At 42.2% G+C, this 14,709-nt stretch overlaps 1 protein-coding gene across 2 annotated transcripts in view; it reads left to right on the top strand.

The window, feature by feature from the left end:
* Positions 1-14,702, top strand: part of NT5C3A (5'-nucleotidase, cytosolic IIIA) — a 63,649-nt gene extending 48,947 nt beyond the window's left edge. For both annotated transcript variants that reach the window (XM_073549953.1, XM_073549954.1), the window contains exons 6-9: positions 2,780-2,869; positions 8,501-8,663; positions 10,703-10,903; positions 14,184-14,702. In XM_073549953.1, coding sequence (XP_073406054.1) covers positions 2,780-2,869; positions 8,501-8,663; positions 10,703-10,903; positions 14,184-14,285 — 556 coding nt within the window. In that variant the 3' untranslated portion in view covers positions 14,286-14,702. The remainder of the gene's footprint in view (positions 1-2,779; positions 2,870-8,500; positions 8,664-10,702; positions 10,904-14,183) is intronic.
* The last annotated feature ends 7 nt before the right edge of the window (positions 14,703-14,709 follow it).

Below are 14,709 nucleotides of genomic sequence, written 5' to 3'. Positions count from 1 at the left end.
GGCAGATGCTTGGGCAAGGACGCCTTGGCCCACCAATGGCAATTCCGTCTGGCTTACATCTTTCCTCCAATCCCGCTGTTGCCAAGAACTCGCCAGAAGATAGGGACGAACAGACCAGAGTCATTCTAATGGCACCACTTTGGCCAAAACGAAGCTGGTACGGCACAATATCTAGCATGAAGGTGGACGGTCCTCTGATCCTTCCACCAATCAAGAACCTCTTAAACCAAGGTCCAGTCTATCATGCGGACATAGAATGGTTACGGCTGACAGCTTGGCTTCTGAATACGTAATCTTGAAGGCCAGAGGCCTCTCTGATAAAGTCATCGGCACACTTCAAAAAGCAGGAAGCCAGTAACCAACGCCATATACCAGAAGATGTGGAAAACCTTTAGGTCATGGTATGCTCCAGAGAGTCCAGACCCTCAACGACCAAATATCGCCCGAATCCTAGATTTTTTGCAAGACTGGTTACAAAGGGGGCTTATACCCAGTACCCTCAAGGTACAGGTAGCAGCATTAAGTTCTTACTTTGATCAAGCCTTAGCGGAACACCGGTGAATAAAATGATTCATGACGGCAGCTACTCGTATTTGACCAAGACCAACTAGTCGGGTTCGCCCTTGGGATCTCAACATTGTCCTAAAGGGATTATCCTTAGACTGATTGGGCTGGAAAACAACATTCCTGGTGGCAGTCACAACTGCCAGAAGAGTGGGGGAGTTACAGGCAGGCACTCTTGGTGGAAGAACCGTACCTGAAAATAGGGGATGACCGACTAGTGTTCCGATTGGACCCCTCCTTCCTGCCGAGAGTAGATACAGATTTCCACAAAGACCAGGAAATAATACCTTCCTTTTGTCAAAACCCTAAAAACAAGAAGAAAGAATTCCACTCCTTAGACGTGAGAAGATCAGTCTTACATTATCTAAACAGGACTAAAGCGTGAAGGAAAGACAAAAACCTGTTGGTGCAGGCCTACGGCCAGAACAAGGGAAAGAAGGTATCTAAGGCTCCAGTGGCTAACTGGGTAAAGAAAGCAATTACCCAGACCTATGAGATCCAGGGCATAACACCCCCAGAAAATCTCACAGCTCCCTCCACCAGAGCAGTAGCGACTTCATGGGCAGAAAAAGCCGAGGCCTCCGTCGAGCAGATCTGCAGAGCCGCCACCTGGTCGTCTGTCCATACCTTTACTAGACATTATAAACTTGATTTATCAGCCATCAAAGACTAGTCATTTGGGAGAAAAATTCTCCAGGCAGTAGTCCCTCCCTGAAACTACGTAGTCTTTGGTATTCCTCCTGGGTGCTGTCATGGGAGGTTATTAGAGAAAAAGGAATTAGACTTACCGGTAATTCGGTTTTTAATAACCGACCACGACAGCACAGTTATTTCCCTCCCCGCTGTACATGTATTTCAATTATTGTTAAGCATTCAAACTGTTGTGGTCCTTTATAATAACACTGAGGAGTGAGGGTAGGAGGAGCTATTTGACCTCTTTAATATTTCCTGTCCCTATTAGGATAAGAAGACCACCTCCTGGGTGCTGTCGTGTTCGGTTATGAGAAATCGAATTATCGGTAAATCTATTTCCTTTTTTGATCAAAAAAAGTGTAAAAACTGTCCACCAGCACCAAGGTGTACCACAATCGGGATGGTCCTAGCCTCTAGTATTAAGACCTTACCATGTGTTAAATCAATGTGAATAAGGTCAGAGCAGCACCTGGTCCCAAATGGACACCCAGCAAACCGGAAGCTTTATAAATGTAAGGTCCAGCTCAAAGAAAGTGCAGGTGAGGCTGTGGTCTTCCTAAGTGCAGAAACAGTGCTTACTAAGTTTCATACATTATTATAAGCACACTTGCTTTTACTTGGCTACTTACAGCAGGGCGTATGTTCATTTTGTTTCTGTCTTGGGCTTTGTCTGGTTTATAGCCAGTAGGAACAGGCTCCTATTTTGCATGTACTTATACTCCAGTACATTTTCATATTCAGCATTGAATGTAGAGTTCACAAGCTCTGGGGTTTTTTACTGCTGTATAGCCTGTATAAAGGGCTGCCTATTGTTTTTAAACGCCTTTTGATAATCTGCTAGATTGATTTCTAAGGCCTAAATCGCTAAAAGAAGATTTACTTCTTCACATGATGTAGCCCCCTTATGTATATTACACACATTATTGGTAGTGCATCTTTACTGCTAGATGTCTCTACTAGAGTTGAGCGACTTTGGTCGGATCGGGTTTCATGAAACAAAATTTGTTTCAGATGAAACTGGTCCGACTAGGGCAAAAAAAGTCGGAGTTTCGTCCGAAACCCGACCCCAATGCAAGTCAATGGGGAATAAACGTCGGCATTGAGCAGATGACATTCATCCACCCAATGCCGACTTTTATTCCCCATTGACTTGCATTGGGGTCGGGTTTCGGACGAAACTCCGACTTTTTTTGCCCTAGTCGGACCAGTTTCATCTGAAACAAATTTTGTTTCATGAAACCCGATCCGACCAAAGTCACTCAACTCTAGTCTCTACTTCTCCACCCTGACAATTGCGCAACAATCTAACATTTTGCTCCTTGTTTAAAAAAAATCCTTGTCCTCTGCAGCACATTGTGTGTTAATAGGACATGTGCTGCCAAGAACTATGGTCGCTTATGCGCACAGACCGATCTATTACCGATTGTTCTGTGTGCATTGGAAATGCAGTTTCCCGGTCTTAACTACTGGCGATCATGAACAGACTCCTCTTAATAGTAATATATTGTATTTTCTTTTTTAGGTACACAAAGTCACATGCACTGTTGATTGAACAACGTTTTCAGCAAGACAAACTAGAAGAAGTTATAAGGGACTCTGACATCATGCTTAAGTAAGTTGTTATTCATAATTTATGTGCAGACAATAACATGCAGGGTCATCTCGCACTTCTCACGTTGCATGGATTTAATGTCTAGCTTCACAAAACACAGAAATGCAAAGCCACAGAAAGAGAACTAAATTTCCATAAAAAATTCAAGAATTAACACCGCAACAAAAGTGCAACAGTATTTACCTGCCCAGGTCACAGAACCAATGCACTAGGATGTCATAAAGATGGAGGCAACACAGGTGCAAAATACTGATGACACAATCAGTCACAACCCACCAATCCATGGACGGAGTGGTTGCCTAGTATCGGCATTGCACACAGATAAGGTTTGTATAGGGCGCTAATCACACACGTAGTGCACAGTGACTGGCTTACAGCCTGTTAGTAATGCCCATACCATCAGATTAGGTGGGCTGCCCAGCCCTAGTGCATCCCCAAGAACAGGCAATCTAGTTTAGAAGGCCAGCGTTGATGGGCTTGGTTGCATCCTGTATAAAAATATAACATGCAAGAAAAATATATATGGTATGTATGAGGTATTGGTTGTTATTTTGGTTGAAATACCCAGGCTTGTAACCCGCGCCAAGGATCCTCATTGCCTTGCAAGTCCCTACACTAAAATTGAAAAGTAAAGCCACAGAAAGAGGATTTAAAATTCCTCCAAAAATTAAAGAATTAACATGGCAAAAAAGGGCAACAGTATTTAACTGCCCAGGTCACAGAGAGTATTAAGACTGACCGTCAATTTCAAACAGAAATCGGGTGTGAACAGATGCTTACCAAGAGGAGCCCTCTCCATATTAACCAACAAATAAAGTAGCACTCTGTAGTGCTATAGCATGCAAACATCAAATTTGAATTGCATTACTGCACTAGAAAATATGAAAAATTAAGAATGCTTCGAGCATAAATTGACCAATTCATGTGTACCCGGCAGCCACCATAAGGCGATTCTCGTTGTTGGGAGCTATCCTGTGGGGACTCCTCTCATGGGTTGCCTACATTAATATGGGAAGGCAGGATCCTGCTGTAATTAAAACCACCAGAGCCTGAGGGCGGAGTGCTCCCTCACAGAACCTATGTATACAAATATCAGAAGATTGACTGTCACTTCCAAACAGAAATCCGGTGTGAACCAGTGCTTACTAAAGGCCACGTCACACTAAACGATGTACCAGCAATCCCACCAACGATCCGACATGATGGGATCGCTAGGACATCGTTAGGCTGATCGCTGGTGAGCTGTCACATAGACAGCCCCAGCGATCAGGACCAGCGACGCTGGACGCTGGTTTCTAATGTAAACGTCGGGTATCCAGGAGCCGCGAGACTCCTGGATACCCGCTGTTTACCTTGGAAACCAGCATGTACGCTAGTTTCCAAGGTAAACAGCGGGTATCCAGGAGCCGCGCCGCCTGGATACCCGACGTTTACATTAGCAACCAGCGTCCAGCGTCACTGATCGCTGGTCTCGCTGCCACACGCAGCGATGCGTGCTGGGCAGCGGGAGTCCAGCGATCGAAAAACGGCCCAGGCCGCTCGAGCACGATCAGCGATAACCGGCAGGGGGGCTGGTCGGTGATCCCCGTCACACACAGCGATCGTTGATGTGTCACAAAATCAGCAATCTCGCTAGCGAGATCGCTTAGTGTGACGTGGCCTTAAGAGCGACCATCTCCATAAATAACCAACAAATAAAACACTCTGTAGTGCTATAGCACTACAATCAGCCTCTGGTGGTTTTGATTACAGTAGGATCCTACCTTTCCATATAAATGGAGGTTATCGGTCAATAAGAGGAATCCCCACAACATAGGTCCCAGCAACGAGAAATGCCTTCTCGAGGCTGCTGGGTACATGTAAATTGGCCAATTTATGCACTAAGTATTTTCAATTTTTCCTATTTTCTAGAGCAGTAATGCAATTCAAATGTCATATATTTCATATTTGCATGCCATAGCGCTACAGAGCGCTACTTTATTTTGCACGTCACAGAGAGTACCACACTCCACAGAAAACAGACTCCAATTCATCAGGGCTGTGGAATCGGTAAGCCAAATCTGCGACTCCGACTCCTCAATTTCCCTTACACCGACTCCAACTCCGACTCAGACTCCCACAAATATTGCTTATATTTAAGTGAAAAATTTATTGTAGTACAATGTGAACATCAGACATTTAATCATTTCTATGATCTAATAATCAAGATATTTAGATAGAACATAATATCTATTTATTGGAATACAACTTTAGAACACAAAAAACTGTAATAAATTGTAAATATGTAATACACCGTATAATATCGATTACATACGGTACAGACCAAAGTTTGGACACACCTTCTCATTCAAAGAGTTTTCTTTATTTTCATGACTATGAAAGTTGTAGATTCACTCTGAAGGCATCAAACAATGAATTAACACATGTGGAATTATATAATTAACAAAAAAGTGTGAAACAACTGAAAATGTCTTATATTCTAGGTTCTTCAAAGTAGCCACCTTTTGCTTTGATTACTGCTTTGCACACTCTTGGCATTCTCTTGATGAGCTTCAAGAGGTAGTCACTGGAAATGGTCTTCCAACAGTCTTGAAGGAGTTCCCAGAGACGCTTAGCACTTGGCTCTTTTGCCTTCACTCTGCGGTCCAGCTCACCCCAAACCATCTCGATTGGGTTCAGGTCTGGTGACTGTGGAGGCCAGGTCATCTGGCGTAGCACCCCATCACTCTCCTTCTTGGTCAAATAGCCCTTACACAGCCTGGAGGTGTGTTTGAGGTCATTGTCCTGTTGAAAAATAAATGGTCCAACTAAACGCAAACCGGATGGAATAGCATGCCGCTGCAAGATGCTGTGGTAGCCACGCTGGTTCAGTATGCCTTCAATTTTGAATAAATCCCCAACAGTGTCACCAGCAAAGCACCCCCACACCATCACACCTCCTCCTCCATGCTTCATGGTGGGAACCAGGCATGTAGAGTCCATCCGTTCACCTTTTCTGCGTCGCACAAAGACATGGTGGATGGAACCAAAGATCTCAAATTTGGACTCCTCAGACCAAAGCACAGATTTCCACTGGTCTGATGTCCATTCCTTGTGTTCTTTTGCCCAAACAAGTCTCTTCTGCTTGTTGCCTGTCCTTAGCAGTGGTTTTCTAGCAGCTATTTTACCAGGAAGGCCTGCTGCACAAAGTCTCCTCTTAACAGTTGTTGTAGAGATGTGTCTGCTGGTAGAACTCTGTGTGGCATTGACCTGGTCTCTATTCTGAGCTGCTGTTAACCTGCGATTTCTGAGGCTGGTGACTCGGATGAACTTATCCTCCGCAGCAGATGTGACTCTTGGTCTTCCTTTCCTGGGGCGGTCCTCATGTGAGCCAGTTTCTTTGTAGCGCTTGATGGTTTTTGCCACTGCACTTGGGGACACTTTCAAATTTTTCCCAATTTTTCGTACTGACTGACCTTCATTTCTTAAAGTTATGATCGCCACTCGTTTTTCTTTAATCAGCTGCTTTTTTCTTGTCATAATACAAATTCTAACAGTCTATTCAGTAGGACTATCACCTGTGTATCCACCAGACTTCTGCACAACACAATAAGGCAAGAAATCCCACTTATTAAACCTGACAGGGCACATCTGCGAAGTGAAAACCATTTCCGGTGACTACCTCTTGAAGCTCATCAAGAGAATGCCAAGAGTGTGCAAAGCAGAAATCAAAGCAAAAGGTGGCTACTTTGAAGAACCTAGAATATGACATACAGTATTTTCAGTTGTTTCACACTTTTTTGTTAATTACATAATTCCACATGTGTTAATTCATTGTTTTGATGAGTTCAGAGTGAATCTACAATTTTCATAGTCATGAAAATAAAGAAACCGCTTTGATTGAGGTGTGTCCAAACGTTTGGTCTGTACTGTGTGTATGTGTGTGTGTGTGTGTGTGTGTGTATATATATAATATTACACACACACACTCACTATGACTTATCTCGGCTAAGATAAAGCCTAGATCCTCAGGCTACATTCACACTATGGGCGTAGCCAGGATCAAACCTGGGGGGGCAGAACCTCATACTGTTCTGCGGAATTTCATACTGCACACCTCAGCTGCTGCAGAACCTCATTCTGCACACCCCTACACTTGAAAATAAAGCCTGCACCTTAAGAAGATGTGGTGGTGAAAGCAGTTTATTTATTCCAACTATCAATTGATGTTGATGTGTTACAGAAGACGAGCAATGCCTGTCCTGGGCGTCCTTTTGGGCAGCTATGAGGTGTCCCTGACTGGTGCTAAAAAAAGGAGTGTTAGTCTGTGTGCTACCCAGCTTTCATTCTTTTTGGTACAGATACGATATGGATAGACAGATATGGATAGAGCAGATTTCTAATCTGCTTTTGCTATTGAAAACATTATCTATGAGCTCAAAAACCTTTCAGGTGATGCAGTTTTTTAAAACGCTGATCTGCTTTTGCAACTGAAAAACGTATCCTCAAAAAACGCTGTGTGTGAATGTAGCCTTAGATCAGGAATAGAACAGTCATTTATAGGACATTTCATAACTTTCCCAAATTCCTATGAAAAAATATTCTGCACATTCTGCATTGAATTACTGTACCCAATTTATTATATATTTTCGGAGTTGGTCCATTTTATACAGACTCCGACTCCACCAAAATGAGCTCCGACTCCACAGCCCTGCAATTTATCAAGACTGACATTTTGCACTTCAGTGCGCTGGAGTAAAATGCACCAAATTCATTAAGACTGATCAATAAGGTGATTGCACCTCTGTATGAATGTGACTCCTCTTTCAGCTGCTGCATGCAGCCAGATGGAAAGTAATCTGCTTAGTGACTGGAGTCCAATTCTGTTGTAATTTACACCTTGTATTTGGTATAAATTGTAATGAATCTGATGGCCAGCAGCCCCTCCTTGCAAGGTGTTACCCACTTACCCAGAAGTTAATGCAGATAACCAGAACAAGCGTAAAAATGCCAAGAGTTGCAAAAATTTTGCAAGATTTCAAACAATTTTACAAAACTACTTGCTGAATCTGACCCATAGTGTTTAATTTTAATGACCTATCTGACAAAGTTCTTGTTAATGCTGGGCCACACTGCAGCCTCAGCTAAGATACGTTCACTATGGCGCTGTTGCATTTTTTGCCTTTTGCTTGTCACACTTGCAGGGATGCTATGTGGCCACACTTAACAAGATACTGTCATGTAGCATCGACATAGCCCAAGCCTAATGGCACGTTGACCGTCTCTCTTCTATTACCAATTTCCTCCACCGATAAAGTTCCCTAATCGTTTTTTGGATTAAAATTCTTGATTCTAGACAGTGGGAGTACAAGATCTACCAATGTGTTTATTTTTTGTGCTGTAGTCTACTCTAGAAGGGCACAACGGCAAATCAAGCAGAATTTATTTTATGCTGAATCCAGTAAATATTGTGCGCCATTTCCATTTATTTGGCTTTTATGTTCACCAGCATAAAGCAAAGAAAAAAAAAATAGAAAAAGGACTTAACCCAACCACCATTACAATTGACGAATCTTGGCAAGCGTACTGGTTTCTGAAATGTAACTGCTCTGACCTGAATTCTTCCTGTAACAATAAATGTATGTTTTTCAGGGAAGGATACGAAACATTCTTCGATAAGCTGAATGAACACACTATTCCCGTATTTATCTTTTCAGCCGGGCTTGGTGATGTCCTGGAAGAAGCTATACGTCAGTCTGGTGTATACTCCCCCAATGTCAAAGTCATCTCCAACTTTATGGATTTTGATGAAAATGTATGTTTTATAGTTTTGGATACTGTACTGTAAGCCGCAGCGAGAAATATTGTGGAAACTGTTCAGTATATAAAAAAGACTTCCATTATTGGAGTTTTGGTGATAGGTTTCCATACTGAATAGAGAATTGCTTTAATTTATCAATAATTTGTGGCAGTACCATTAAGGTGTTCATGTGACTGAGCATCGCTGCTTCTCCCAGCAACATCTGCTAATTGTCTGCAAACTAAAAGCGTCACCTTGTATAAGACTAATTCCTGCTGCCAACACAGAGACTAAAGGTACTGTCACACTTAGTGATGCACCAGCGATCCCGACCAGCGATATGACGCGGTCAGGATCGCTGGTGCATCGCTAAGTGGTCGCTAGTGAGCTGCCACACAGGCAGATCTCACCAGCGACATCGCAGGGGTCGGGGGTCGCTACTTACCTGTCAGACCAGGCGATCCTGCGTCCTTCCGCCCGCGTCCACGCTCGTCTCTCCACAGGAAGCCCAGCAGGAAGCTGACGACGAGAAACAGCCCAGGACGTTCTCGTGCAATCAGCGATAACCAGCGGGGGAGCCGGTCGGAGGTAAGTATCAGACACAGAGATATCGCTAGCAATATCGCTGCTACGTCACAAAACCAGTGACATTATAGCGATATTGCTAGCGATATCGCTTAGTGTGACAGGCCCTTAAAGATGGTTTTATTACTAATGGGGTTAAGATAAAACAATCCTTTTGTGTTTAAAATGGTAAGTAATACAACTAACTAATATACATAAATAATGAAAAGCTGTTCGGCATGTCCAGTAATGATCCGTTAGAAGGATCCAGCAGCGATCTGTTGGCAAATATGTTGTGCAGATACAACTTTTTAGTCTGTTTATAAATAACTGATCTCTGCTCGCTCTGTTTTTTTCTGTTTTTGTTTGTTTTGTTTTTTACCTTGAAGTCTATCGAAAAAGGACCCTTTTTTGCTTACTGGATGCGTTACAAATGGAAGATAACGGATGGCTAATTAACAGATGTTTTCCATAGACTTCAATGTTAAAAAAAAAAACAGATGATATCAGTTTGTTTTTTTTAAAAAAACTGCATAAATTTGTGTCTGCACAATTTCTTTGCCAATGCATTACTGCTGGATCTGTTCTAACAGATCATTAGCGTGACATGTGACCATAGCCATAGCAAGCTTTTGTGCAACTGAGTTGGCACATCAGATCTGACTAAGGCCCCCGTCACACATAGCAACGCACCAGCGATCCAGACAACGATATGACCTTGTCAGGATCGCTGGTGTGTCGCTACATGATCGCTGGTGAGCTGCCAAACAGGCAGCTTCACCAGCGATCAGCACCAGTGACAGGAGGGTAACAAGCGACGCACGTCGCTTAGTTACCCACTGTGTACCTTAGTTACCACCGCGCTGGTGCAGGGAGCTGGTAACCAAGGTACACATCAGGTTTCTAAGCAGCGCGCGGCTCTTAGAAACCCGATGTGTACCTTGGTTACCAGCTCCCTACACCAGCGCACTGGTAACTAAGGTACATATCGGGTTTCTAAGCGCTGTGTCTATCTGCCATGTTTCCCATGCCATCCTGTCTGTGTACTATCACAATTTTGCTTTCTCCGCTCCCCGTACGGTCAGACATGGCCAGTACACAGCAGGGGCACATTTATAAGACGATCTCAGCACAGGAACATTTTATTTAACATCCAATTGTGGAAAATATTATTATTCCAAGATCTATTGATTTAAAATGAACCTTTTGTGGTAAAACCCATTTAAGCAGAGTTCTGTATATGTATGAAGTTTTTTGGAATTTGTCCGGTAACTCTTTGGAGACGTGCATGGATTCTTTCTGATAATACTATTTTTCTGCGTGACCTGTTTTGGTTTAACCCCTCTTATTCTATAAATGCAGCCTTGTAGTCCTTACTTGGTGTACCCCAGTCTTCAGTCTCTGAAGGTGCACCACCATTTATAATGCAATGTTGATGATAAATATTTTGTATTAAAGTTTTTTTTTTTTTTTTCTATATTGACTTCCAGGGTGTGATAAAGGGATTCAAAGGAGAATTGATCCATGTTTACAACAAGCATGGCGGTGCCTTAAGGAGGACAGAATATTTTAGCCATTTGAAAGAAAACAGTAACATAGTGTTACTGGGGGATTCCTTAGGGGATTTAACAATGGCGGATGGAGTGCCTAATGTGGAAAATATACTCAAAATAGGATTCCTCAATGATAAGGTAAGAATAGCTGCCTGTGTGTGAGCCTTGAGTGTAATGTCAGTTTTTACAGTTCATAAGGGCATGAATTGGGACCTTTCTGTCACTCCAGGGACCCCTTCTGCCGTATTATATGCATAGGCCGTGTAAAGGTGTATTAGAGCTCAGAGACCACATTTGGGGCGCTGATTTTGTGGATGGATGCAGAGACGGACAGAATTATATCATAATCATTCCATTGGGCTCCTAAATATCCAGGGCTCTGTTCTCCACTAGCCAGCTCTGGAGCTAACCAAATATGGCTACCTCGGAGCCACTGATGGAAAAGGCTATTAGTCTACATTCACATTTTGCAGCTGTGGGGCATTTTTTGTTCTGCAGTAAAATGATTGTGCAGGGACAAAAACAAAGTGAATGTGGCCTCAACATGTGAAGGCTGTGTCCACTGCGCTAATCAGCTGTCAGTGCCCAATAGGGGCTGCACTAAGAATTAAAGGGGTAGTAACTTCTTTGTCATTCATGGCATATCAAAAGTATATACATTAAATGTCTGACACAAACTCTTACAGGACACTGTAACGCCACCATCAGCACTCTTCAGGCAGACCACCAAGTTTTTAACTTTGCATATTTTTGCTGCTTATGTGGATTTTCTCCATAGAATTGTATTAGATGCTGTAAAAACCGCATGTAATCCGCACACGACTGTATTAATAAAGTTTTTTCAAAGCCAGATACCAGGAAGTATCAAAAACAAAGCAGCTTTATTTAAAACCTGACATAACAAGAAGAGACAAAACCGTAGCCTCAAAAATAAGCTAAAAATACAAGTAACCTAATTTACATAATAGGTGTAGAAGTGATGCAGAAAGTCTGCCCCATAAAATGCTCACCAAATACGCATTGTGGGATCATGGCCTAATCGTATGTTCACACTGTTTTTCTTACCAGGATTTGGAAATAGATTCTGCTCCTACATCCACATCAAATACTTCATTGAATGCTCTGAATAAGTTCCTACTGACTTGAATGGGAAAAGCTCCATTAGTGCACACAATACTGTTGTCTTTCATGTTATTTTGAACCTTTCCCACTAAAAATATTTGTAGTGAATCTGATTCTAAATCCTGGTAAAATCCTGTGTGAATAGTCTCTAAAGAGGAAGAGGTGATGCATCATGGGTTTTTTACTTACTGCCTAAGATTTCAGAATTCTCATAAACTACAGTGGAGTGAGCCACAGACCCCAAAGACCACCTAACTCGTACTCTTTTCTGTAGTATCATATGGGTTAAGAGATGCCATTCTCCTGAAGTATGAGGCATCCAGAGATGTCTGCACAGGGCACCATTACTACGTGCCAGTCCCTGTGTGGCTGCTCACATATCGGGAACCTGTCAGACAAGCAATGTCCTGTCCATATGGTTGGGGGCCGCACAGTATGGCATCGTGGGCTGCAGGTTGTGCTCCCTTGGTCTATAGTAAGCTTTGTATATAAAAATTGTGCCAACTTAAGAATGAAAAATCTGATGCTCTGGGAGGTGAAACATAAATGAAGTGTTTCCTCAGACTGTAGTGTTGGTGGCTTAGCTCTAATATAAGCTATTGAGGTCTGTTTGTAATATAGCTAAAGGAACAAAAAAAGCGCAATAGGGTCTTATCCGGGTTATTGCAGAAAAGATAAATTAGAATTTACTCACCCTTTTTAGGAGAGATTAAAGCATGTAGGATCAGTAATCTGCTTGCTGCACGTCCAAAGGTCAACTCTGCGACCGCTTCAACATCTGATTTCGGAATAAATTCTTGGACTTTTGTGCGCTACCAGATAAAATCACTAATCCAGTGTTTAGGAGAAAGATTAATCCATTTATTTCCCAACGCGTTTCGAAATGTATACCATTTCTTCTTCAGGGGTTGACATAATATGTCATCCCCTGAAGAAGAAATGGTATACATTTCGAAACGCGTTGGGAAATAAATGGATTAATCTTTCTCCTAAACACTGGATTAGTGATTTTATCTGGTAGCGCACAAAAGTCCAAGAATTTATTCCGAAATCAGATATTGAGGTCTGTTTGATTGCTGTCTAACTCCTTGTACTCCACTGAATGAAGCGGTTGCAGTGCCCCAGTTGATTGGTGGGTGTGGAGAACCAGGTATTGATGGGCTATATTGAGGACCTCCATGTTAATAAATGTATCACCTATCTTGTGGAAAGGCAATATGTGGTCTATAGGACATCCCTTTAATGATGAGGCACGTTTTTCTTAAGGCTCTGCCAGGTTACTCCTCTGATATGCCTCCTGGCAATATACTAACAGTTGGGTGGTACCATTTATGTGGTCAATGGAGCACACTTTGACTTTATCGAATTTATTCTGCTGTAGGGTCACATCCACTGGAAAGGGATGGTAATGCTAATTTGTTAGGTTTTCTAAAATATTTTGCTGCTGTTCTGCATTTACCAGATTGCTCTTTGCATAGCAGCGCGCAAAATGCCCAGCAATTCAAATGCAGAGATTATTCCCTGTATGTGCACATTCTGTAATATTATATTGTGCAGGGTGAGTCACTCGTTACTTTACCTGGAGAAATTGCTGTAACTTCTAAAATAGACCATGTATTGTACTGAAATTTGGACTATACATACCTTGGTTCATGAGAAACTGATGGTTTTAAAGCAGGTGTTGAAAATGTCCACTGTTCGCATCCAAGCACGCCTGTACTATTGTTTGAATGTATTCCGCAGGATGTCTGGGGTCATAGCCTGAATTTCTCGCTGTATGGCCCCAAAGGATAAAATCCAGCAGTGTTATACCAGGCAATCTTGGTGGCCACAGACCCATGGAGGTTACTCTGTCTTCAAACAAGGCTTCAATACAGTTTGGATGGTGGATTTCGACCCCCAAAATTTCTTTAGAAACTCACATTGGCACCTTTTTAAGGACTTGGTTTTCACAATGAAATTGCACTCCTCCAAATGTATCTGTACATTCACAAATGAAGACGGAATTGACAAAAGTGAAAAGCAAGTCCCACACACAAACTACTGACATGCTGAAAGTCTATCTCGTAGTGGAGACCACCGGTGGGACAAGTCAGTGAGACCACTCTGCACAAGGATGTTTCTCGTTGCTGTGGTTCATTGCTCTCTCATTTCTCATGATCCAAGTTATGTACAGTCCACATTTCAGTACGATAGATCGTCTCTTCTAGAAGTTACAGCAGTAGCGAGTGAACCTCCATGTACTTGTATTAGCACAGAAGTAAATGTCTTGTATGTTTGTTTCCTTTCTTTGCAGATCGAGGAGTCTCTAGAAAAATACATGGACTTGTATGATATAGTGTTAGTCAAAGATGAAACTTTGGATGTGGCTAATTCCATTCTGCAAAAGATCCTTTAGGCTGCTCAGATGGAAATCCCTCCCACGCCAGCATGTAGGACTCTTCAACTGCTGGTTTGGTTTTTCTCCTTGTTTGTGATTTTTGTTTTATTTTTTATTTAAATATATTTCCTAAACCCATTTTGGACTTTGAAAGCACCTTACCTTTCAGCACTGCTGCTTTATCATACCTCTGAGTTTTATCGTCTTCTACTTCTGCAATCCGTCCGTCACCTTGAATGCAGCTAACCAGCAATATAGAATGGCAAGAATGAAGAATGGAACCGTGTAAAGAGATGAAATGGATCTTTATTTTCTTATGCACTATTAGATGTTGTATTTTGTATAAGCATATATGTTTTGAAGGCCAAAATGTGCTCGTGTTAATGCTGTTTGTACAATCTTTTTATGTATTAAAATATCTACTTTATTCATTGACCCCATG

Source organism: Dendrobates tinctorius, unplaced genomic scaffold (genome assembly GCF_039654945.1).
Source record: "Dendrobates tinctorius isolate UK_male_01 unplaced genomic scaffold, ASM3965494v1 ptg000162l, whole genome shotgun sequence".
Taxonomy (NCBI): Eukaryota; Metazoa; Chordata; class Amphibia; order Anura; family Dendrobatidae; genus Dendrobates; species Dendrobates tinctorius.
This window is presented reverse-complemented; position numbering and strand designations above follow the sequence as displayed.